At 28.1% G+C, this 23,527-nt stretch overlaps 4 protein-coding genes across 9 annotated transcripts; 1 reads left to right on the top strand and 3 right to left on the bottom strand.

The window, feature by feature from the left end:
- Window positions 1–715: 715 nt before the first annotated feature.
- LOC113850364 (ribosomal protein S19, mitochondrial-like) lies at window positions 716–2,231 on the top strand. Of its 3 annotated transcripts, XM_027480883.1 has the most exons (3): window positions 716–755; window positions 796–805; window positions 1,556–2,231. In XM_027480883.1, the coding sequence occupies exon 3, from the start codon at window positions 1,561–1,563 to the stop codon at window positions 1,945–1,947; it is 387 nt and encodes a 128-aa protein (XP_027336684.1). In that variant the 5' UTR covers window positions 716–755; window positions 796–805; window positions 1,556–1,560; the 3' UTR covers window positions 1,948–2,231. The 3 variants fall into 3 exon arrangements, with proteins under 3 accessions (XP_027336684.1, XP_027336685.1, XP_027336686.1); XM_027480884.1 differs by lacking the exons at window positions 716–755; window positions 796–805 and adding an exon at window positions 1,051–1,348; XM_027480885.1 differs by lacking the exons at window positions 716–755; window positions 796–805 and adding an exon at window positions 1,379–1,474.
- A 562-nt stretch (window positions 2,232–2,793) lies between these two features.
- LOC113850172 (putative threonine aspartase) lies at window positions 2,794–7,011 on the bottom strand. 3 transcript variants are annotated; one of them, XM_027480579.1, is made up of 10 exons: window positions 6,849–6,990; window positions 6,591–6,762; window positions 5,465–5,554; window positions 5,270–5,351; window positions 5,038–5,167; window positions 4,467–4,576; window positions 4,189–4,352; window positions 3,886–4,009; window positions 3,714–3,818; window positions 2,794–3,402 (listed from the first exon to the last, which is right to left on the bottom strand). In XM_027480579.1, exons 2-10 carry the CDS (start codon window positions 6,650–6,652, stop codon window positions 3,319–3,321), a joined length of 951 nt encoding a protein of 316 aa, XP_027336380.1. In that variant the 5' UTR covers window positions 6,653–6,762; window positions 6,849–6,990; the 3' UTR covers window positions 2,794–3,318. The 3 variants fall into 3 exon arrangements, 2 of the variants coding, with proteins under 2 accessions (XP_027336380.1, XP_027336379.1); XM_027480578.1 differs by having other exon boundaries at window positions 2,961–3,402; window positions 5,465–5,549; window positions 6,849–6,981; XR_003502173.1 differs by having other exon boundaries at window positions 3,368–3,402; window positions 3,886–4,002; window positions 4,467–4,570; window positions 5,465–5,549; window positions 6,849–7,011.
- Window positions 7,012–9,732: 2,721 nt separating this feature from the next.
- Window positions 9,733–13,399, bottom strand: LOC113850407 ((+)-neomenthol dehydrogenase-like). Of its 2 annotated transcripts, XM_027480944.1 has the most exons (6): window positions 13,260–13,347; window positions 12,780–13,026; window positions 12,481–12,513; window positions 11,472–11,540; window positions 10,645–10,815; window positions 9,733–10,374 (listed from the first exon to the last, which is right to left on the bottom strand). In XM_027480944.1, the coding sequence occupies exons 1-6, from the start codon at window positions 13,277–13,279 to the stop codon at window positions 9,997–9,999; spliced, it is 918 nt and encodes a 305-aa protein (XP_027336745.1). In that variant the 5' UTR covers window positions 13,280–13,347; the 3' UTR covers window positions 9,733–9,996. The 2 variants fall into 2 exon arrangements, with proteins under 2 accessions (XP_027336745.1, XP_027336747.1); XM_027480946.1 differs by lacking the exon at window positions 12,481–12,513 and having other exon boundaries at window positions 9,758–10,374; window positions 13,260–13,399.
- Window positions 13,400–18,713: 5,314 nt separating this feature from the next.
- Window positions 18,714–22,786, bottom strand: LOC113850408 ((+)-neomenthol dehydrogenase-like). Its single transcript, XM_027480947.1, has 5 exons — window positions 22,670–22,786; window positions 22,314–22,560; window positions 20,673–20,738; window positions 19,866–20,045; window positions 18,714–19,272 (listed from the first exon to the last, which is right to left on the bottom strand). The coding sequence occupies exons 1-5, from the start codon at window positions 22,690–22,692 to the stop codon at window positions 18,895–18,897; spliced, it is 894 nt and encodes a 297-aa protein (XP_027336748.1). The 5' UTR covers window positions 22,693–22,786; the 3' UTR covers window positions 18,714–18,894.
- Window positions 22,787–23,527: the final 741 nt, after the last annotated feature.

A 23,527-nucleotide genomic window follows, 5' to 3' on the forward strand; every position in this document is an offset into this window, starting at 1 on the left:
AATTCTTAAAATTATCAAATAATAACTATTTTAATTAATATTGAATAAACTTATTTTTGATAAATTAAAACTATAAGATAAATAATTTTTAATTTATGCAAAATCATATATGATAAAATTTTAAAATAATATTTTTAAATTGTAATATTTAATAATAAGTATATTAAATTAAATATTTTTAATAAAAAATATTATTTATGCTTCTTATGACAAGTAATATTGTATGTTGTAAAAATCAGTTAAATAAAAATAAAGTGTGTATTTGAATGAAAAAAAAATAAAGAGAAAACTTAAAATTTTGAAAATTAGTTTTTTACATATCAAATTTAGAAGATAAAATAATAAAAAAATTGTAAAATATAAAAAATTGCTGATAACAAATTTCTAAAAAATGTTAAAAAAATTAAATATACTAAAAGAAAATTTTTAAAATAATAATAAAATATTCTGAAATTTTCAAAGTTGTCATTGATGATTTTTGTCAAGTGTAATTTTTAAAATTTTTCATATTTCTATAATTTTATAAAAAAAAAATCCATATTTTTTGAATTTTTAAATAAAAAACCATAAAAAGGGGAATTTATAATTTTGTGCTAAAATATTTTATTTAGATATTTAATTGATTAAAATTTAACATTTTAAGAATTTTAATAAATTAAAATTAATGAATTTCAATTCCACTGGTATAGCCAGAAGCTGAAAATCTCTCTCCACCATCGCAACGATTTGGTCTTTCTGGAGCTGGCTCTTGTTCCCCCCCCCCCCCCCTCTCTCTCTCTCTCTCTACCTCTTGCATCTTTCCCTGGTTAGTCCCTCTCTCTCTTCTCTCATCTCTGCGTTAAATCTACGATTTCATCCCTTTTGCATCTTTCTCAAGTAAATTTGTTTCAATCATTGTTAGGTTTCCTTTGCTGCTTCCAATGTATGATTTAAATTGAAATATATCCCTTGTCAGATTTAAACTGAAAACAAAATTATTTGTTTTATTTTGATTTGAACTCTACCAATGTTTTGGTTGTAGTATCAATTTTTTTGCCACAGTATCAATAATTAGGTTGTAATATCAGGAATGTGTAGTGAATTGATTAGATTGAGCACACTCATATTGAAGTGGCTCTTACGTAGTATATAGTCTTGCTACGATGTTTATGTCATGTTTATTCTTTCAGCATTTAAATCACATAAAGAGTAGGTATTATCTTGTTTGTTGCCTTTTGTACATTAGCTTGCCTTAAAATCTCTTATTCCACCCACCCAAGTATTATTTGGAGTAACAATCATCATTACACTTGTTTTATAGCAGCCAAAAGAACCCTAATCAAGCCTTTATCCTTGAGCTGCTTTACCTGTAAGAATAAGGGAAAACATTTTTCTGTTTTATTCCTATGAAAAGGCTTTTGTTGATATATCACTACACTAATTTAAGCAAGCTTGTCTTATTTGGAAGTCATTATCTCTAGTTCCATTTCCTCCAGTAAATGACCTCAACTTGGTTTGATTTTCTGAAGTTTAATGTTATGGTTTGCAAACCTGATTGGATTTTGTGTTTGACTAGGAAAAATGAGGCCAACAATGATGCTTAGGGCTCTGAACAAGCAGTTTCTTGGAATTGTTGGTGAAGCTGCAAATACCATTGTTAAGAAGCCAGCAGCACCACTTCCTCCTCCAGTGTCGCACAAACCAGCATTCATTGATGCTTTCCTGTACAAGATGAAGAAGAACCCAAAGCTTTTGGCAAACAAGACCATTTGGTCACGGAGATCCACTATCTTGCCGGAATTTGTTGATTCCACTGTCAAGATTTACAATGGGAAAACCACTATTCGTTGTAAGATCACTGAGGGAAAAGTGGGTCATAAGTTTGGAGAGTTTGCTCTCACCAGGAAACGCAAAACCAGAGAACAAGCCAATGCCAAAAATGTTAAACAACTTAAGAAAAAGAAGTGATTCTTTTTTCTCCATTTGGACAAATTAATTTCATGGAGGTTACATTTTCTTCAATTATTTACATCAGCGTGGTTGTTTCTTAGGTTCTCTAGATAGTTGTTGAAGACCTCTTACAGTTTTCCCAGATAGAATATTGGCAACAAGGACTTTCATGAAATTGGACAGTGATTGCTGTTGAATCAGTTCTTTGACTATTTAAACTCTTTCTTCCGGTTATAATTTAATGTGTGGATGATATATCACTTATTGATCAATTTATGCCCATGACTTTTGGGCGACCTGAATTTTATGGTTGTCAGTTTATGCTGAAACCCGTGCCACTGCACTGGGCTGTCATCATCAGTGTTGAAGTAACATGCTTTTGGAGTGCTTGACAGCTGGTGTCCTTGGAAACATGTATATTTTATTTGTATACGCCGTATTCCTCTGCTGCATAAAATCTCACAAAAGATTGGGAGAGATGGATTTTATCATTCAAACATATGGACTGTATTTAGTTTTATTGTGTATTTGCTCAACCATTTCAAGGCATTTGCTTCCCAGAATGTTGACAGGAAACATATTGCAATGAGGGCATTTGCTGAGGACTTGAAAATACATAGAAACTGATTCAGATAAGAAATCTCTCCTGTGCAAAATTACGAATGGCTCTTGCAGCATTGGCTTGTCTACTCCCCTTGCTTATGGTTGCAAAACCACGGATTCAGCGTTTTAATTACCTAAAATACAGAATTTGGTGAAGTCATCGCCATTATGATGATATCCAATTTTACATAATGATGACAAATTGGTAGGATCAAACAAGTATCGAACACATTTGCATGAAAAGATTATTAATTTCTAAGTAAAGCATTTTCAGTTTCATTTTGAAGACGAAAATTTTCAGAAGATGCCCAACAACTACAAGGCATATTTCCTCCATCCCCTTCCAAACTTGCTACAAATTATCCCTCAGGCGTTTACTAGACACTATTTCTAATTTCATTTGTGTATTGCTTCCACTGAATGCTCCTTTCACAGACTACTACTGGGAAACTTTGAAAATGCTGGAAACAGCTAAATATACCAAACATGGAAACTGATGAAGTTCAATGTGATTCAATCCACAAAACTAAAGACCATTCCCTAACAATCCAAAACGAATCTTATATCTATTCTAACCAAAATGTTCCAGCCTATCTAAAATTTGTTGATTTAGACTGGATATAGACTCGTTTTGCACCGGTGCAATTACATATTCAGTCCTTCCCCAACACACAGCGCAATAAATAAGAAATTCAAGGGAATATCAAGCAGTCTTAATTATGTAATTTTGTTGTGTGTCACGAATTTGAACTCTCAGCACCAGCGAAATTCGATCAGTGGTCACAACTATTTATTTGAAAGATCTATTCGTGCTCCGAATTGATCTATCGCAGTCCTGCTTTGTTGTTTTGTACTCCTGAGAATTGAAACCTGGAACATACCACAACGGAAAAGCATCACTCTCCAAAATTCAAATGGATAGCTGAGAAGTCATAGGGTTAGAGGAGGCAAAAACCATACCAGACACTGAAGGTAAACTACTAAAAGACATCTCTAATAAACCTAAAACATTCTGTAGGAAAAATTTTCTAAGCTATTTAGACCATCAAGTGATGATTTCATAATTAGCATCCTTCATTAAAATCTTGAGTTAAAATTCAGAAATAGTAACAATAATAACAATAATATGAATATCAAGTCTTCATATGATGGTAAACCACAAAGTCATAATTATGCTATACCTTGGGACGTTCCATAGAGCTTCCAAAATATCCTACTCCAAAAGACAACGAAGTATAAGCAGCAGCAATCTCTACAGCTTTCAGCCTTGATGATTTTCCTTGATCCTAGAGAAAATGACAGATTTAAATAATCTTAACAAAACTATTAACTGGAAAAGCTGGCAGGACTCACTGTTATAGAGGCATCTGACTGCACAACCAAGATCCCTGCACTGCTATCAGTACCACATCGAATTCCATCCTCAATAACAGAGCGTAAAATTTTTGTGCAAGCAGAGGCAGCACCAGACTGTGAGCTGAAGGAACGTCAAAGTCAGAAAAATCCATGTATGGAGTATTGCTATAGCAGACATATAAATTGAATTATACAACAATGCTTAAAAATCAAGAGTTTATATATTTCTGAAGCCAATAACAGAATTACACAACATGCTTAAAAATCATGAAAATACAGATATCTGAGAGCAAATCATACAGTGACAATGAAACACAGCACTCCCTAGCTGCAAATCCTTTCATTAGGTGCTCCCCTGCCCCAGATACGCAACAACCAGCCATGAATGAAGCACCAAAGGGACCTTTTGATGATGCCCAACAACCTGAACCATACATTGCTGCCAACCCAACTCTTCCACTAACCTGTTGGGTATTTTGTATATATAATAAATATGAGATATCATTTACTACTCTAACATGGAAGAACGAAGTACTAAAAGCCTAAAAGTAACACAAACCAAGAAAACCATTTTTCACCTTTAGAGCAATGCCACCACTGGAGGCTCCGGATGCTACATGCCCCTCATTGTCTACACAAATAACCCCAACCGTGTCCATTATGCGATCTTCCGGAGCACAAACTGCACCTGCAAGAGCACAAGGGGGGATGATTTTGGCATGATGAAGTTCATCGGGAGAATCACACTTGTAATAATTGATTGCTTGGAAATAAAGATCCTAACCAAGATCATTTTTTCCAAGCTCCTATACTTAGCATTGCAAAATTTTTTTCCAATACTGATTTGGAACCCAACCAGTTAAAGCACTTTAAGAAATTTAAGATTCCCTCTCAAGGGAAGGCTAGAGTTTGGGCTTCAGAAAATTGATCTATCATTGGTGCACAGACTTAAATTTACATTCCTAACATTATGTCATAAGACTACAAGAGTTTGAAGACTAGCATCATCTTTCCCAGTAATATTGCTTCTAGGACAGCAGGCATTTGCTAATTTTCATGCGCAATGGGCCTGTAAGGTTCTTTGGAGCATTCCTGTTTATTGATTTCATGGTTTTGGAAGCAGAAAGTAGGGCTCTAGTGGAAAAATACCTGGCATTGCAGTATTTTGACAGGCAGAAGGGTCACCCTCAGGAGTGTTATCTGTCTTAGATCTAGCAGCATTTTCAACCATGGACTTGTATTTTATCCATTGTGCTTTTGCCCTTTCTGTGACCAGCCACTGTTATGAGATACACAAAGTAGTAATTTTAATTTAAAGTGGAATGACATGACTTAATGATAAGTTCCAGTGCAAAATTTAAATCATAAGTGAAAATATGACCTCATTGGCCTCATGTATACTTGGTGGCAAAGCAATGTCCTTAGACTTAGCCCATTTGCGAGCCCCATCACCCCCTAAGAAGCTGCAATATGTCAAATTTCGTAAGTCTAACAAAGGATATTATCAGGTGAAACACAATGTTACGTAAATGGTTTGGTCATAAAATACAAATGCAAAGATGTAGAAAATGATTACATTGGAGGAATTCGACCCAACAATGGAGATCCCATCATTTGCTCTTTGGCCAATAAAGCAGCAATTTGAATAGCATTTTGAACACCTGGTCTATACTTAACGAATAAATACACAGAAAATGAGCAAATACCTATTTTAGTAACTCAAATTGTAAGTGTCAATCACTTAATCACTAACTTTACATAAACTATACTTTAATCCATAACTTTGCGAAATGATATCCATTTTAGTCCTTTGGAAAAATGAAGTAAAAAAGGACTAAAGATTTGTTTGGTAAACTTAGCTTAAAGTTTATAATTTAGCTGATTGAATTAGTTATTCGGTAAAACTAGCCATATAACTAGTTGAAATGTGTTAAATTACTAAAAAAGAAGTGTTAAGATTATTTTGTGAGTGTAAATTGTTTAAGATGTTAAGGATAAAAGCTTACCAGCTCCTTTTTATTTTTTGTTTACCAAACAATTCAACTAATTTATTCATTTATTGACAAAAAAATACTACAAGCTTTTAAATAAGTTATAAATTAGTATTACCAAACACACTAAAACTCTATTTAGTAAGACTAGCTGAAAGATTATAATATAAATAATGGATTGAATTAGATTTATTTGATAAAAATTAGCTGAAATATTATAAATGACTAAAAAGATATAGAAAATATTGTATTAACATAATATTTGAATTAATGAGGAGGTAGTGATTTAAGGTTTATACCTATATGCAATTCGTTTAAACAGATAAGAATTAAAATGAAATAAAATTATTGGTAACTATAAACTAAATGCTATTTCAACAAGCATTTTAAATGCTGACTTTTAAAAACTATAAGTTCCTTATGTTTGTAATTAAACGATTCTATTAAATTATTTTTCAAAAAAATAAGTGATAATCTTTTTAAATAAACTATGACATCTTATCAAACGCAACCTAAAATGAAAGATTTTTAAAACAATTAAGGACTAAGTACATATTTTTGTAAAATTGAAGATTAAAACTACATACTCTTATAATTTGAGAGGCTAAAATAGATATTTACTCGAGAAAAACCAGTAAAATTCAAAAGTGTATAGACGGGCCATTCTGATTCTGCATAGAACAGAGATGTGTAATTGAAATATGAAAGTACCTGGCACTGCTCCAACAGCACCAAAGGCACCAGATTTTCCGTCCATAATGCTGGCATCGCATTCGACGCCACCGTCCTCCGTCAAATTGGAGCCTCTGCCAGCGTTGGTGTTTGGATCATCCTCCAACACTTGAATGGCGGCTACCACAGCATCTAAGCACAATCCTGAACCCTATAATTATCAAGAGAATGTGAAATGTATAAGAGAGAGAGAGAGAGAGAGAGATTGATATGAAGCAGAATCGAGATTAGGGTTACGTTGGAGAGAACGGAAGCAGCGGCGAGGCAAGCACGGTTCATGGCGGATCTAAGGGCTTTGTCGTTGGAAGGAGAGTGGTAGCCGGCGCCGACGTGAACCGCCACAAAGAACCTTTTTCCCTCTTCCATTCTTCGTTTCACTTTCCCTCATTTCCCCACTTCTCTTAATATAGTTCATACTACAATTTTGAAACCTTGTTATATCTTCCTCTTAGTAATTTTTTTATTATTTTATAAAATTATTAAATGAAAATTTTTATTTTAAAATATAAAAATAATTGATATTTTAATTTAATAATTAGAAGAATATATAAGAATAAAATGTAAAAGAATTTAAAATTAGTAATTCAATTTTTAATGGATATCTAAGGTTATATAATAATAAACTTTTATCTAAAATTATAACATTTAATACAATTAATTTAATAATATTATGTGATTTTTAATAAAATTTATTATATATAAAATAATAAATAATTATTTGACATTAGTTGTGTGAAAAAATGATAAAAATAATAAACTATGAAGGTGACTCTTGATTTAAAAAATAAAAAGTGGATGATTTTTTTCAAAATAAAATAACTAATAAACTTCTTTTTGTAATTTAGATAGTTGAATCTATGATGATATGGTTGAAATTTGAAAGAATAAAATTCTCAAATTAGAGTTTAGAGGGTAATTTGCACAATAATAACAATCAAGTGTTATTGTAACTAAACAAAATATAAAAAATGGTAAGATGGATATTTTCTTTTTACCTGTTAAACAAGCATACACGAGATCTCTGAGTTTATCGTTTTTTACAGGAAGTGCTCATGAAAGATCATGGCAATAACTCCCTAGAATTTGAAGCTTTCATTATTAGAACTTCAACGTAAATTGTCTCCTTAACCTTCTATGAAAATGCACGTCAGTGGCAGGATCATTTTTTATGCATTGTTACTTTGCATACCTCACAAAAGGTCAATAATCTCAACTTAAATTTAACAATTTATAAACTTCTTATTAAATTCCAATAAAATCGCCAACAAAAATGGAAATTCGAATTGCATTTGAAACTTCTGTGAAACCCTTTCATTTTGCAATAAAGCAATGCGTTTTTGAGACCTTGGTATTTGTTGTTGGTCATGTAAATTGCATTGTTGAAATAATTTTAATTTCATAGGAAGAGAGCTTTACACGGATTTATAGTATTTTCAGGGCTAGTAACTGAGAAAAGAAAATTCATACAAGTTGTTAGGATCGAAAAACAGCTTTTTCCTTGCATGACCTATGTTTTCAATCTTATTTATTAAAATTTGGTGTTTTTTTCCCATGCCTATTGGGTATTGAAACCAAAATTCAGTGATTTCTACATATGATGATTTAAGCAACAAAAACAACCAACCTCTGTGCCCAATAGTGCATTCTGATTCATATATTTCGTGATAATTTCCACTCTACTCAATGAAAGGGATAAAAAAAAAATCATGAAATGAATATTTTTTAACCTATAGCCATATACAGCTAGAAATCTATAAGACCAAAAAAATGCAATAAAAACACATAAATCAAGAAATGAAAAGGAAGGACCATCCTTGACAATGACAACAGGAAGCCAACTTTGGTTTTGAGGATGAATGAGATTGCAACCGTTATTTCACGAAAATTAGAGATGTCCTTCAATATGCATATAAATTTTATAAAATTTTCATTTTAGTGTAAGATTTAAAGGAATATCTAAGAGAAAAGTTAATACACAATTTGGTCACTAAATGTGGAACCTTGTATTACTGTGTTCCTTAACAGTACATGTCTACGCTAATTGGTCCAAGAAAGTGTGAATTTGCTAAGAAGTTTATCCTACCATGTTGCCAACTAAAAACAATTTTGTCCCTCAAAGGACTAATTTGTATAGATGAAAACTTTGAAGGACCAAAACAATGTTAGTTTCAACTTTCAGGAGCTAAATTACATATTAACTCCGAAGAGAATTTATGTCAGCATCCAGAATTGAATCAAATTCCTTTTTTGCTCTTCAATCAGATGTCTCCGATTTTGGATAGTTGTTATTTATCAATTCTAACATGAATCATTAACTCACCTTTCTATGGTGTAAATTGGCTATAGTTTTCTTTATATCCATAAAATAGAAGAAAAGGGTAAAAAGAAAAAAAAGCCTGCCATTGTAACACATCATATTTCCTCCTACATATTTTACGACTCACAACACAGCACCACTTGATAAAAATACTTTAGTTGCTTATGTTCTTTTCAATTACTCAAGAGGATCAGCGGTCAGCACAATATCACTAAGATAAATCTTAGTTCATGCTAATAAACTGTTATGTCAAAACTAAAACATCATCCCTAATCATAGCAATTTGCTTTCGTCATGGGTTAAGATTTTTGTGCTGTACGTGGCTTCCTATGAGCTTTCCCTCCTTATGAGTACCAAATTTGTGCCCCATGGTTAATTTAGAGGAATAAAGTCAACCCCAAGTCCCACTCATGGTAAAACTAAAAGCAACATTAATTAGGAAAGGCTCACTAAAATATTTCAGAAATTCATTCAGAAACTCATCTACTTTTTCAGCATTCTCAAGTAACTCACTACTTCTCCATCCAATAATTTTTACAAATTAACTAACAATCATTATTTATAAGAAAATTTGAGTTGGTGCTATATCAGTTACATGCTCTAGAGAATTGATCACATTTCTTGTTTACTTACAATGGCTTTCAAACCTTTAGAATTAATACCATTAACCATCTCATCCACACTTAAAACATTCTTTACTCCCTCAAAAAGTAAAAGAAATAAATGGGCAGAGCAATCACCATGCCCTATTTTCTTGCAACAATTCGCGTTTGTACATTGACATCAATAACCTCATAATTTGATAATAAGATTATAATAATATTTCAACGAGTGAAACAATATAGTATCAACTTACTCACAATCTATCACAAGAGGTAAGTCATGCCCAGGTGATTTTAATTAATACTATTTAAATAACATTGAATCAGCACTTTTTACAATCAAAGATTACTTCAGCTTCACTGTAAACCAAGTTTATAAAATCTAATACAAACACAATTGAGTTTGCTGATATGTGGGAATGTCATCTAGTTCTCTTACAACTTTGCAACTACTAAAGACTCTTGATCAAAATGGTGCCACTTCACTTCGAGAGAAAAATAGGCCAGATGGACCGCCATCAGGTAGCAAAGCCAACCTTACAACACTTTCAGCACCTTCAACCACAGTCAAGAGGCCATGTTGGTAGTTTAAATCTGTTTTAACATACCCAGGGCAAACAGCATTAATGAAAATTGTTGGGTACTTCTTGGCAAGCATCCTTGTGTAGGCATTCAAAACAGCTTTGGAGATTTTATATGCAGGTGAAACAGTAGGCCAGCCTTTGTTTTCTAATAAACTTTCCTTAAAATCTTTCAGAAATTGATTCAAAACCTCATCAAGTTTTTCCTCTGTCAGGCTTTCAACGTCACTTAGGACTTCTTTAGCCCATCCATTTGGTATTAACTGCATCAGCATTAGCAACAGATGTTATGTATGCCCAATCTTCAAATCACAAATATATTACAATGATTGAAGAAACAACACAAGTTTTAAGTTGGGTAAAAATTGGTGGCTTCATTCACCTGTTCACCAGCAGATCAATTTATAGGGAAAAAATGGTTTATTTCCATAATTTTTTATAGGATCAAACACACTGGTTTAAATTGAACAAAAGCTGGCTTCTTGATTGAGATTCCAGACAAAGTAGCACAAGTATATTCTTGGATCACATACCTCCAAATTCCCACGGGTGGACGAAACATTAACAATCCTCGGTGAGTTTGACAATTTTAGAAGGGGAATAAGAGCTTCACACATGTCTTTGGCACCATAGTAGTTTGTTTTAATACCTGCTGCTACAGATTCATATGTTGGAATTATGAATTTAGTCCACTCACGTGTGTCCTACAGTGAACAAGAAGGAAATCAACCCTCTGTTTGCCAACAAAAATATGTGCAAATATGTTCCACCGCAACCAAAACCAATCTTTACAAATAATATGTCCTTCTTAATACCAAAATCCTATCCAAAAAAAGAATATCACAGTATACCTAAATGTTTATCCGACATGGCCTGAGAGGTATTTTGATGGATAATTACTCCAAAAAATCAACAAATTAATAGGATAAAAGAATTTGTTTGGGTTCTAGTTGCATAAACAGCTTCTCTATTCACTTGGGCAACCCTTTTAAGGTTCACAGCAATGCTTTATGGTTGTGACTAATGAAAAAAAACTGGGTCTAGGGTGTAGGTTGGAAACTAAGAAAGGAAAAACTCAGTTTCTATTACATTTAACATTAGAAGGACCAATTTAGGTTTCAGCATTCAATTGTGTTGAAAATTATCTCCTTCTCTAATGCAATAATATATGATGTTGAGCCTACTCAAACTATGAAGCTGCAGACAGCAGATTACAGATTTAAGTAGATTTAAGTATATTCTTAGCCCACGATCAAAATTAACTGAAATCAAATCTCATAAAGTGCAAATTGCCTTTGCTTTGGGGGTGATAAAATGAATAAAATAAATCCAAATGGTCTAGTCTGTCTAGAAAACATACCCCAGTAGTCATTGAAGCTTCCATACCATCAACGTCAACATTTCCACCGACTATTCCTGCATTATTCACCTACACAAAATCCAAACATATCTGGTCATTAAAAAATAATGAATTATGTTTGGGAAGGAAAAAAATAATGAATTATCAAAGAGAACACATTAGACAGAAGAAAAGTAAAATCCAAGGCTTCTTTCATCCCTTAATGAGAGGAATTGGTACCTGGAAATTAGATATGTGCAGATATGAGTAGTAGGATAAATGAAAATTGCAAACTAATCTACAGTATGTTAAGTTCAGAAAGTAGATTAAAAAACTAGGGAACCTGATGGCAAAAGATGGTTTACTTGCATTTGGTACAATCAAGAACATACCTACATACTTGTGTACAAGAAATTGTGTATCTTATGTAACATGCAGTCCATCTTATTTACCCTACATCAACTAATTACAGAGCTAATACAATATATTAAAATGTCAATGGATCTCAAATAGTATTCTAACACTCGCAGAATGTGAAGCTTAATAGGCTGTTGTTACAAATGCAACACACAAACATAAAATGAGAAACCCTATGATGTAAATTAGTAACTAATGCCCAAAACAGCAATACCAAGCAAAACTTCTTTTGTCCTCATAACAGTTCCCATGGTTTATTCTTTCTAGGCTGCACTGGCACAATACCCTTGACTTCACTACAACTGAGGTTATGACTCCCTTGGCAACTCAACCTCCCTCCCTTGAAGTCTACTGTTCTGTACATTTCAATCATGACCCATGGCTGAATCACATCATAACGCAAAGCAGACTTGGCTAGATTTATCTTCTCTTTTGAATCGATCTCAATAACAAATCCCATCATAACATCATAATATTCAACCATCCGTATCATTTAATAAGAAAACGCAATTATGTCCATATATATCAAAAAACTTGAGAGTTGAGACAACCAACAAACCAATCAACAACCAATATCCAAATTACAAAACAATTCATTCATAATAAAAACCACCTGGCTGACAACATGCGTCAATTCTGCTACAACCTATGTCAAAAGACAGACACAGTCAATCATCCACCAGCAGACATGGACTTGCTCGGTTACACATATAGTCATCTGTGTGACTTTTAATTATTACTGAAATATGGGTTTTATTACTGCATAAAAAAGCAATTAACTTTTGGAGTTTAATTAATCTATTTTCTCCATTGAAAAACCCAATTAGTGCATGCGATATTTACCTGATTAAACATAAACAAGAACTAAAATGTAGAAATGGAACACAATAAGAAGGTGAAACTTAACCCCACCAAGATATCTAGTTTTCCGATCTGGGTTTTGATGAAATTTGCAAAGGATGCAATACTATTTGGGTCAGTCACATCAAGCTGATGAAAAACAACTTGGTCAGACAAACCAAGTTGTTTGAGTTCGTCGACAGCTTCAAGACCCCTTTTCTCATCTCTTGCAATCAGCACCGCTTTGATTCCATTAGAAGCCAATTGCTTACACACCTCAAATCCTATCCCTTTGTTTGCTCCTGTGACAACCGCATACCTGCAAAGTAACCATTTTTAGAAACTTAGGCATTTCTAAGTCAAACCCAAACCCAACTAAGTACATGTTTGATTCACTTTTTCTATACCAACTTTTTAAGATATTTTTTGAAAATTAAGTAATTATTTTTCAAAATTAATACCAAACATGAATATGTTGGTTTAACACTTGATTAAGATTTTGACGTTGAGTAAAAGGTGTAACGGAAAAAGGACATGCGTGGTGAACAAAACCTTTTTGCAGCTTCCGCCATTGCTGTTTTATTGAAAACAAAACAAGCCAGCACGCTTCATCAAACGAGGGTTAAGCCAATTTTAACATGGGATTATCGAAATTATTTTAAGAAAAATTTTAGTTTAAGCACTCACTGCGAGAATAATTAATCAAGAGTGATAAACTTTTATTAAAAAATAATTTCATATTTTAAAAATATAAAAAATATTATATTTGTCTTTATGCGTCTCTTATTTGTCTTTATGCGTGTTTTTATTTTTAAAAATATGATGAGGCATTGACCTGTGGTTCATTTTATTAAATTAAATAGTCATTGACATGTGGCTTATTTTATTGAATTAAATTTATAAGTTGGTGTAATTAATTAAAATATTTAATAGAATATGTGATGACTGTAAATTTAATAAATCATTTAAATATTGATGATTGGTATTTAATTTTTGAAGAAATTAGAAGAAAATTGGTAATTATATTTAAAGAGTAAAAATTAAATTGATGTCGTATATATTTGTGGGCATATGTAATTTTATTTTTTCTTTATATTTTAAAAATCTAAAATTTTAGGTTTTTGTACAATTTTACATAGGAATGACGGCTAAAATATTTTCCTCTTGATTTTTTATGAAATTTTGATGGAAAATAAGGTTTTATCTCTCCAATCCTTTTATTTTGTAATGAAATAATGATTCTCATCATTTATAACTTTTTGTAGTTTCTTTTTATTCTAAACATGAGGTTTCATTTTACAATTTATTTTAGTTTATGCATCTTCATTTCTATTATGTCTTGCTAATTTTCTTGGAGTTAAGAAAGGATAAAATTATTATTTTACTCATTGCAATGAACTAAACATTGAATGTAACTCAAGATATAAGTTTTAATTTAATATTTTATTTTTGAACTTAATGACTCTCTGTTTTACGTGAATGTAGTTGATGAAAAGGAACTCATGGCTAAAAAATTGTAAACTTTGTAGAATTGAGATCAAAATATTTGTTATAAATTATCTAAAAATAAAAGTTTATAATGATATGGTCATTTGGGTTTTAATCTTAATACTAAATGTTTTTTGTTTTATCTAAAGGATTAATTAGGAAGCTAAATTCATTTTAGAACCAATTAACTAAGGAATTGGGGTTAAATATTTTAGAAACTGGACTATTAAATTGAGTTATATTTTAGGTTATACACATATTTTATGCAAGGAGAAAATAATAAAAAATTCTGAACTCAACCTACCTTTTAATTAATTTACAACTCATTTTCATTATTTTCTTTAGTTATATATTGTAGTTTAATTTCATTATTAACTAGTTCCTTATATCTAAAATTTTATTTCCATATTTAATTATAATTTTTCAGCATTTACATTTTTTTCATATTCTGCACTATAGTTAATTTTTTAGTTCATATTACAACTTTATTTTTTGATACAATTAATAATATTTTTGTGATCTGGTATTTGACATTGTGTACTTGCCAAAAAGTTATCAAAATACTTTTAATATTTAAATATGATTAGATGAGTTTTTCTAACATCTTTAATTTAAAAATTTGTAATCAAAATTTAAAATTAAATTTATAAAATAATATTTAAAAGAAATAAAAATTATATATAAAAATAAAATTATATTCTCAAAAATAAAAAACAAGCACATATAAATCAATGTTAAGAATTATTTCAGTTAAATATGTGTTCTCAAATTATAATATATTTAAAGTATAAAAAATAATTTTTTAAATTATAAAATAGCTATTTTAAGACATTAAAAATTGATTAGTTTAATATAAATTATCAATTTCACATTTAGAAATGAAAAACGACGATAAACCCAAACTATCTTAGCTTTTCAAATACATTCAACAAATTTTAAATATGCATTTCGTATGTTATAAATCATCTCTTCAGTTTATATCTATATATAATTTTTTAAATTAATTAATCAATCAAGTTCAATGTTTTCCAATCAAAATATTTATTTAATTAGTGGAGACTGAGTGGAGTAGTTGGTCAAAATTAAAATAAAATGTCCAATATGCATGCACCACTCCTCCACATGTAACATTATTTTATGTCAAGTGGTAAATTTTATATGTTTTCAAATATTTGTTTATTTTATATTATAGATGACCATTTCTTCGTTATTTAAAAATCTTAAGGGAATAATCTTATTTAAACTCTAAATTTCAATAGTATTATCCTATAAAAATGGAGATGAAAAAACAAAATTATCTGAAATATATTTGGAGACAATAATATTTTGTCTCGTATAATCTTTCAATTTTTATATAACATAGAAATGGAGCACAAGAAGAAGATGAAGCTTAACCTTCCCAAGATATATATCTAATGTTCTTATATGAATTTTGATGAAATTTGCAAACGATGCAATGCTATTTGGTAAGAATGTTGAAAATTGAATTAAAATGTTTTTAAATCATTAAAATGATATAACAAAATAAAAAAATAAAAGTATTTTATATTATACTTGATTCTCAGTATAAAAGTTAAATTAAATCAACTTGCATTTAAAATATATTTATATTATTTTTCTTAATCTTATAATAAATTTGTGTAAATATGTAGTCCTTTATCTACGTTAGACTCTCATATTTTTCTCTTTTTTGTTAACAAATATTTCATCTTTCAAAGTTCTACCCTCTTTATTTTATTAGTGTCTTTTTTTTATTTTTTTAATAAATTTATTTTTTTCTTGATCACGTATATTTTTTATTAAAAATAATCTTATTTAAGTTAGATATAACTATTACAAATAATAAAGTTGTAATTTTTAATATTTAACATAACTACTTTCATTAGAACTTGGATTCCAACTCTGCCGAAAAATCTTCTAACCAGATTGATAAAACAAAATAAATCAACTGTCAAAAGTAAAAGTAAATTTTTTTTTATGGAATCTTATATTTAAAATAAGACCGAATAAAAAAATCATATATTAATTTTTTTTTATATAAAAATACTAAAATGTATTTTATTGAGAGTATTTATATTTCTTTAAAGAAAATTTGAGATTATTAGTTTGTGATTTATGATGAAATATACTACTTTAAAATTTTTTAATATATTATATACTTAAAATTTTATTTAATAAATATTGTTTATTAAAAAAATTAATCATTAAAACAATATGTACTGATTTGAAATTTTATTTATATTATAATTAATTTTTTAAAATTATTTATTAACAAATAATTTACTGTATTTGTCCTTTGAAAATATAAAATTATAATAAACGAATCAATTTAAAATGTAATGATTGATTTTAATTTCAATTTAATATTAATTTTAAACTAATTCAAATCAAATTACAACTTTTTTTTATAATAAGATCAAATAGTCTTTTTTTTTTTCTTAAGTTCAATTCAAACTGCATCGTAAAGACTCAGGAAGCCTATTCTTGAATGAGTACTGCCCTGGTCTGTTATTCATTATTATTAATGTTCCTTCTTATTTTTTACAAATGTTATAACATTCCTTTTCATATTGCAGTGCACAGCCTCTCTCTGTCTTTTCTGCCTGTTATATATATATATATGAACGAGTTTTGGAAAAAAATTTGTCTTCACTTTTTAACTTAATAATCTTTATATAGTAATTAATTAATATTTTAATTCAAATCAATTAAATTTATTAATTTCTAATTACCAGTTTTGATATATCTTTATCTTTAAGACTGTTTTGAATGGTTTAATTCAAATAAGTTAAATGCATTTATTTCTAATTAACAGTTTTGATATATTCAAAATGTGCATTGTTTGCAACAGATTTGAATCTAAATATTAATGTTTATTTTAAATTTTATTATTGAAAATTGATAACTGATAAAATTACGAAAAACTCTTGAACTTTATAAATTTAGTTTACTATAAAAATAAAAACAAAAAATAAGTAAAAATATATATCTTAAAGTGAAAAAGAAATTGTATTTTATTTGATATATATAAGAGAAAGTACTGGTTGTTTGTTCAAAATAAAATTTTGAACTAAACTTCTTTCAAAATAGTGCATACTATTTCAATGCTTTTTGAAATACAACATGTAAAGGTGGATTGGAAGATAATGGTTCGGATAATTTATTTGTGATTTTATCATCAGTTTTGGAGAGAAATTTGTAATAAGTTTTAGAGGAGAATTTGCCTTCACTCTTTAACATAATAATCTTTATATAATAATTAATTAATATTTAAGGTCATCTTGAATGATTTAATTCAAATAAATTAAATTCATTTATTTTTAATTAGCAATTTTTAGTATATCTTAAAGCGATAAAATATGTTTTTAGTATATTGTAAGTCTTAATGCAATATATGAAATATTTTATATTTTAAATTTTAAAATAACGGGTTAAGTAATGAATATATGATTCAATAATAAGAGTTTAAATTTTGATAGTGATTTCAGAAACACAAAATATGCTTATTCAATAAAAGAATTAATATTTTTTATCTTTAAATTGTATGCTATATAATTTTGTAAGATATATAATTTTATTGCTTCAATAATATTTATCTTAAATTTTTTTAAATATATTAATTTTTTTATTATGAATCTTTATGTTGTGATATCTATGTATATATGTTACATTATTACAAATTAATTATAAGAGTATTTTTAAACTTTATAGAATTAAATTTATAATCTTATAAATTAAAATAATATTTAAGTCTAATTCTTTTACTTTTAAAGTTAATTTACAAATATTTAAAAGTATATTATAAATTTTAATGCAATATATGAAATGATTTTATTAGTAATAATATTAATATATACTAAATAATTTTAATATTATTATAAATATTTTATATAATTATTTTTTATTTTATAATTTTTAATTGTAATATTATATTATAACATAATAATTTATCAATGCATCGCATGTGTCACCTTGCTAGTATATATATATGAAAAATAATCTTCTCACACTAGTATAAACAGTCAGTAAAATAATAAATTATAACCTATTATATGTAAATTAAATAAAAAATTTAAATCAAATATAAATTTTTTTATATTAGTATGAGAAGATCTTACTATATATATATATATATATTAAAAAAAATTTATTATAAATATTTTAAAATAAAACATGTTAACAACTTGTTTTTCAACACAACGTTTGAATGAAGGTAAATGTATTAAATATTTAAAATAAAAATTTTATTATTAAGAATAATTTTAACATAAAATCATTACCTGTAAAAATATATATGTTCTAAATATACATTAATGTTTAATTTATATTTTAAAAATTTAAAAGAAAAAAGTGTAAGAAATATTTTTTCATGTGTTTGAAAATATTATTTTACGTGGATAGAGAAAAGATTTAGTTGAGTCCATTATTTATTATATTAAAGGTTTTACTTTCTTTTATTAAAATATATTTATTATTATTATTATTTTGCACAAATTAGACAAGCTTGACACAATAATTCAAACATAACTCATATATATATATATGTATGATACACAATACATGTATAACTAATTTAATTATAATGAACACATAATCCATTGTTACAATATTATAAACTAGTTTGAAACATGACTGTACCTAAGCTTCAGATATTACTCAATCCATTAACCAAGTTTAAATTTTGTAGTACAACCCTTAATCAAAATGATTTCTCGTCACTCCGAGAGAAAAAGAGGCCAGAAGGACTACCTTGAGGTAGCAATGCCAACCTCACAGCAGCTTCAGCACCTTCATCAGGTGTTAGATAACCGGTATTGAAGTTTATATCTGTTTTCACATAGCCAGGGCAAACTGCATTGATGCAGAATGAAGGGTACTTCTTGGCTAGAATTCTTGTGTAGCCATTTAGAGCAGCTTTTGAGACACAATATGTAGGTAGAGCATAGGGCCATCCTTTGTTTTCTGATGAACCCTCTTTTGAATCCTTTAGAAATTCATTCAAAATTTCATCTATTTTTCCTTCTGTAAGGTTTTCAACATCACTTAGTACTTCTTTAGGCCATCCATTTGGTATATTCTGTAAATAAATATGTAAACAAATAATCATAAGCATCTTTTTCAATGGTGAAATGAAAATTCTAAGTTTCATATATAGCTAATATCATGAGTATTCAAAGCATCATTTTCTTCAACTGAAGTTCTCTTTTTTCCTCTAAAATTCATAATTTGGCATTTAAAACTAAAATTATTAATAAATTAGAAGTTAAACAGAAAGATAAAAATACCTTTAAGTCATTCATTTATTGTTCTCCACCATTATTTATAGATTCATTTACCTTAAAATAAATTGAACTGTAGTACATACAAAATTTGTATAGATGAATAGTGTATTCTTTTAAATAAGAAAATATGATTATATAATTCAAACATCTCTTAAGAGAATGGAATCTAATTACCTTTTAAATCATTGAACCTTTTCTAAACATCATATTTGGTTGTGAAGACAATGTAAACAAATAAATTAAAAATTTTCAAATTTCAAATTTCCAATTTCCAATTTTTATTTAGCAACCAAAGTGGGTATCAAAAGTAATTAGAATCATTCGTTGGGATTTGACCCCTCTTGTTGACAAAAAAATAAAAATAAAAAATTGACCAGTTTCAAAATACCTGTAGCCTTCCCATGGATGAGGAGACATTGACAATATTTGGCGAGGCTGAACACTGGAGAAGGGGAATAAGTGCTTCTGTCAAAGCCTTGGTTCCATAGTAATTTGTTTTAAGACCTACTTCTGTTAATTCATAGGTTTCAGTTGCTATTTTGCTCCAATCATCACGGCTAGGATTTTCCTGCAACCAAAATCAATATACTTATAAGTAGTTTATCACATCTTTTCATCAAGACCATAAATATCTTATCCATTTTATTGATTTTTGGATCACCTGAAATTAAATATGGAATTGGATATATATTTTCTGGTTCTCAATCTAAAAAGTACTCAACAAAAATAGCATGAAATAGGATGAAATAAGGCTAAAACTTGATTATCTACTTTTGTCTCTTAATAATTAACACTCACGTTGTAAGAATTCATTGGTTAAATGATTATCTATGAGATTACTTTATAGTCATACCTAATCAGTTGCATATATCCTGATAATGACTGTATGTAGAGACACTGAATTCACTTAGTATTTATATAATTTTACTTATATTTGTTAATTTATATATTAGCTTAAATATTAGAGAAAAAAAATTGTTAACCTCAACCCTTCAACCAGATTGACTGGTACTCATGCAACTTTGAAAACCTAGCTTGATCAAATATATATGAACTAACCTAGAGCGTATGTTGCACTAACATTATATTAATTACACTAAATTTCATTTTCAACACTAGAAATTATATTCAAACTAACTTTAAATAAGTTGCCTTGACTTTTGTGTAACGCATGAAAGGGGAAAAAATCATATACCTTAAGAATTGCCTCATTCAGAGCCTCAGGGTCCCACTGTGCTCCTGGAATTGCTGCATTGTTTACCTAAAGTTCCAAGTTTCAATTTTATGTGATCATGAAAGATGAATTAGAAACTACGAATCACAAAATGAAAAAATTAGTAAAGAAATATATTCCATGGACTGAATCATAAATCAACTTCTACGTATAAATTATGAATATTAATTATTGAATGATAGGATTTTTAGGAGAAATCTCAAAGGAGAGCATTTTTAAGAGTATTCTTAAAAAAAAAAGGAATTTTTTTAATCCAACTAAGTGATTTTTTGTATATTATGTATTTATTTTTAATTTAATATTAATTTAAATTATAAATTTCTCATGATTTTTTACTTTATTTAATATACTAGAATATTTATTATTAGAAATTATAAAAATTATTATGTTTAAAATTTATAAAACTTATTAAATTAAAAAATAATCATATAATTTATCTTAAATTATTTATTTTTAAATATTTAATTTAATGATACCTTTTTTGGCATACAAAAAAATTACTAGTTATTAAAAAAATCATTAAGGATCGCTCAAAATTTACTTGTAAATTTTAAAATTAAATAAAAATATTTTGTAGGATCGCTCAAAAATCATATTTATTTACTTGATAATTGAAATACTGTAATTAGGAAATAAATGGACAAGAGGTTGCATGAGTGATACAATCAAGACCTGACATGAGATACAAAAAATAAATTGCTAGTAAATATTTTAAATGTCTATACTAATAAATAATGTTAGTGTATTAATATTTATGCATTGAGAATTTATATTAATGATCTGCGTTAATTAATTTATTTGTTAGTATATATAATATATTTATTAATTATAGATTAATTTGAGATTTATTTTTATCTTTACGCTTTTTTATATATAGTTTTTTTTTTTTTGGTTTCGTATTGAACAATATATATATATATATATAAAAGAAAAAAAAAAGAAATAGGACGAGACATATTACAACAAAAGCAAATGAGTTAATTTTTGAATATAAATTGAGATATATTACTCTTAGGCTTGAAGTAATAATTTCCTCATAAGATGAGATAATTGATCCTTGAGTTAACTTTTATCATACATACTATATATTTCAAAGTTTATTAAATGTTTCTTAAACAAATACGAAAAGAAACAAAATGAAAACCTGATCTAAAATCTATGTTTTAAAATGAATTAATTAAATAAAATATCACTGTTTTCTGAATAATCAATTTAATTCAATCCAATCTAATTAGAGACCACTCTTATTTATAAATACCATTCATAACAAAGAATGAATATTCTATCCATAAAACCAAAAAACATAATATCAGTCAAATGTATTTTCCTATGAGGTACGAGATAGGGCCTAAATCTATATAAACCAATCGTTGACAAAATATCCTAACCACTCGAATATAAGATGAGTATCTTATCCATAAGACCCTCACAGTAAAATTAAAAAAGAGAAGAAAAATTATGGTTTTGTTAATCATAGGATTACATGGTGAAAAAAATGAAATAAACAAAAGTTGGCATTAATTATGTTATTCTAACCACAGTTACAAATCTTGATGATAAAATTAGGAAAATGAAAATCAAAAGAGAAATGATATTTCTTACCAAGATATCGAGTTTTCCATATTGGTTCTTGATAAAATCTGCAATTGATTCTATACTTGCAGGATCTGAAATATCAAGTTGATGAAAAACAACATGGCCAGGGAGAGGAAGCTCTTTCAGTTTGTCAACAGCTTCAAGACCCCTTTTCTCATCTCTGGCTGTTAGCACCACATTGATCCCATTAGAGGCCAATTGTTTGCATATTGCAAACCCAATTCCCTTATTTGCTCCTGTCACAACACCATACCTGCAAACAAGTTAAGGTTACATAAGAGTCATTCCAATTATGTTAATATGAAACTTGTGGATATTAGGTTACACTGAAGAAAGTGATTGAGTTCAGAAGAAAATGTTACCTTTCTGTTAATGCTTGTGCCATTGCTTGTGAAAGAGGAAAGTGCCTGAAAATATGAGTGGACTAAAAGAAGCTAATTTTGGTTTCAATCTAAAACTCGTTTTTTCTTATTTAGTTTCTATAACAAAAATTTGTTTACAAGTTTTTAAACGAAAAAATATTTTTAAAATAATATCTGCTATTAATTTTCGCATAACACCTTTATCACATATTTAAATATATTTTATTTTGATCCTTATACACACACACACACACACACATATATATATATATATATATATATATATATATATATATTAATTCTTTTATTTTAATTCTTGTATGATAAAATTTTAAATTATGTAGAAAGAAAGAAAAATCTCATTATTTAAATAAATTGAAAGAAGTTATGGTATTTCATAACAAGTTATAAAAAATAATTTAAAAATTTATATGTAATACCTTAAATATTTTTTGTTCATTTTTTCAATTAAAATTAAAGATTAATCTATGAAACTATCAACTTTTAATATTGATCTTTATTATGTTAGTTGTTGATGCAAAATTTTAATTTTAATTAGAAACTGGTACTTAAAGGTCTATATTTAATTAAGTTTTGTTTATAAAATTGGTAATTCATCATAAGTACTTAAAAATATAAGCAAATTTAGTTATTGATTTCAACTTATAAGATGAAAGAATAAAACTAAAATAGAAATTGTTACTAATTTCTTAGGTAAAAAACGAATAATTTTTTTACCATTTAAAAATTAATTTATATTCTATTCTTATAATTTTATAATAAATAAAAATAAAATACATTTTGCTTAAATATCAAGTACCATCTTTCTATAATAATATTCGTAATTATATTAAGTTA

Source organism: Abrus precatorius, unplaced genomic scaffold (genome assembly GCF_003935025.1).
Source record: "Abrus precatorius isolate BTA unplaced genomic scaffold, Abrus_2018 Scaffold9, whole genome shotgun sequence".
Lineage (NCBI taxonomy): Eukaryota > Viridiplantae > Streptophyta > Magnoliopsida > Fabales > Fabaceae > Abrus > Abrus precatorius.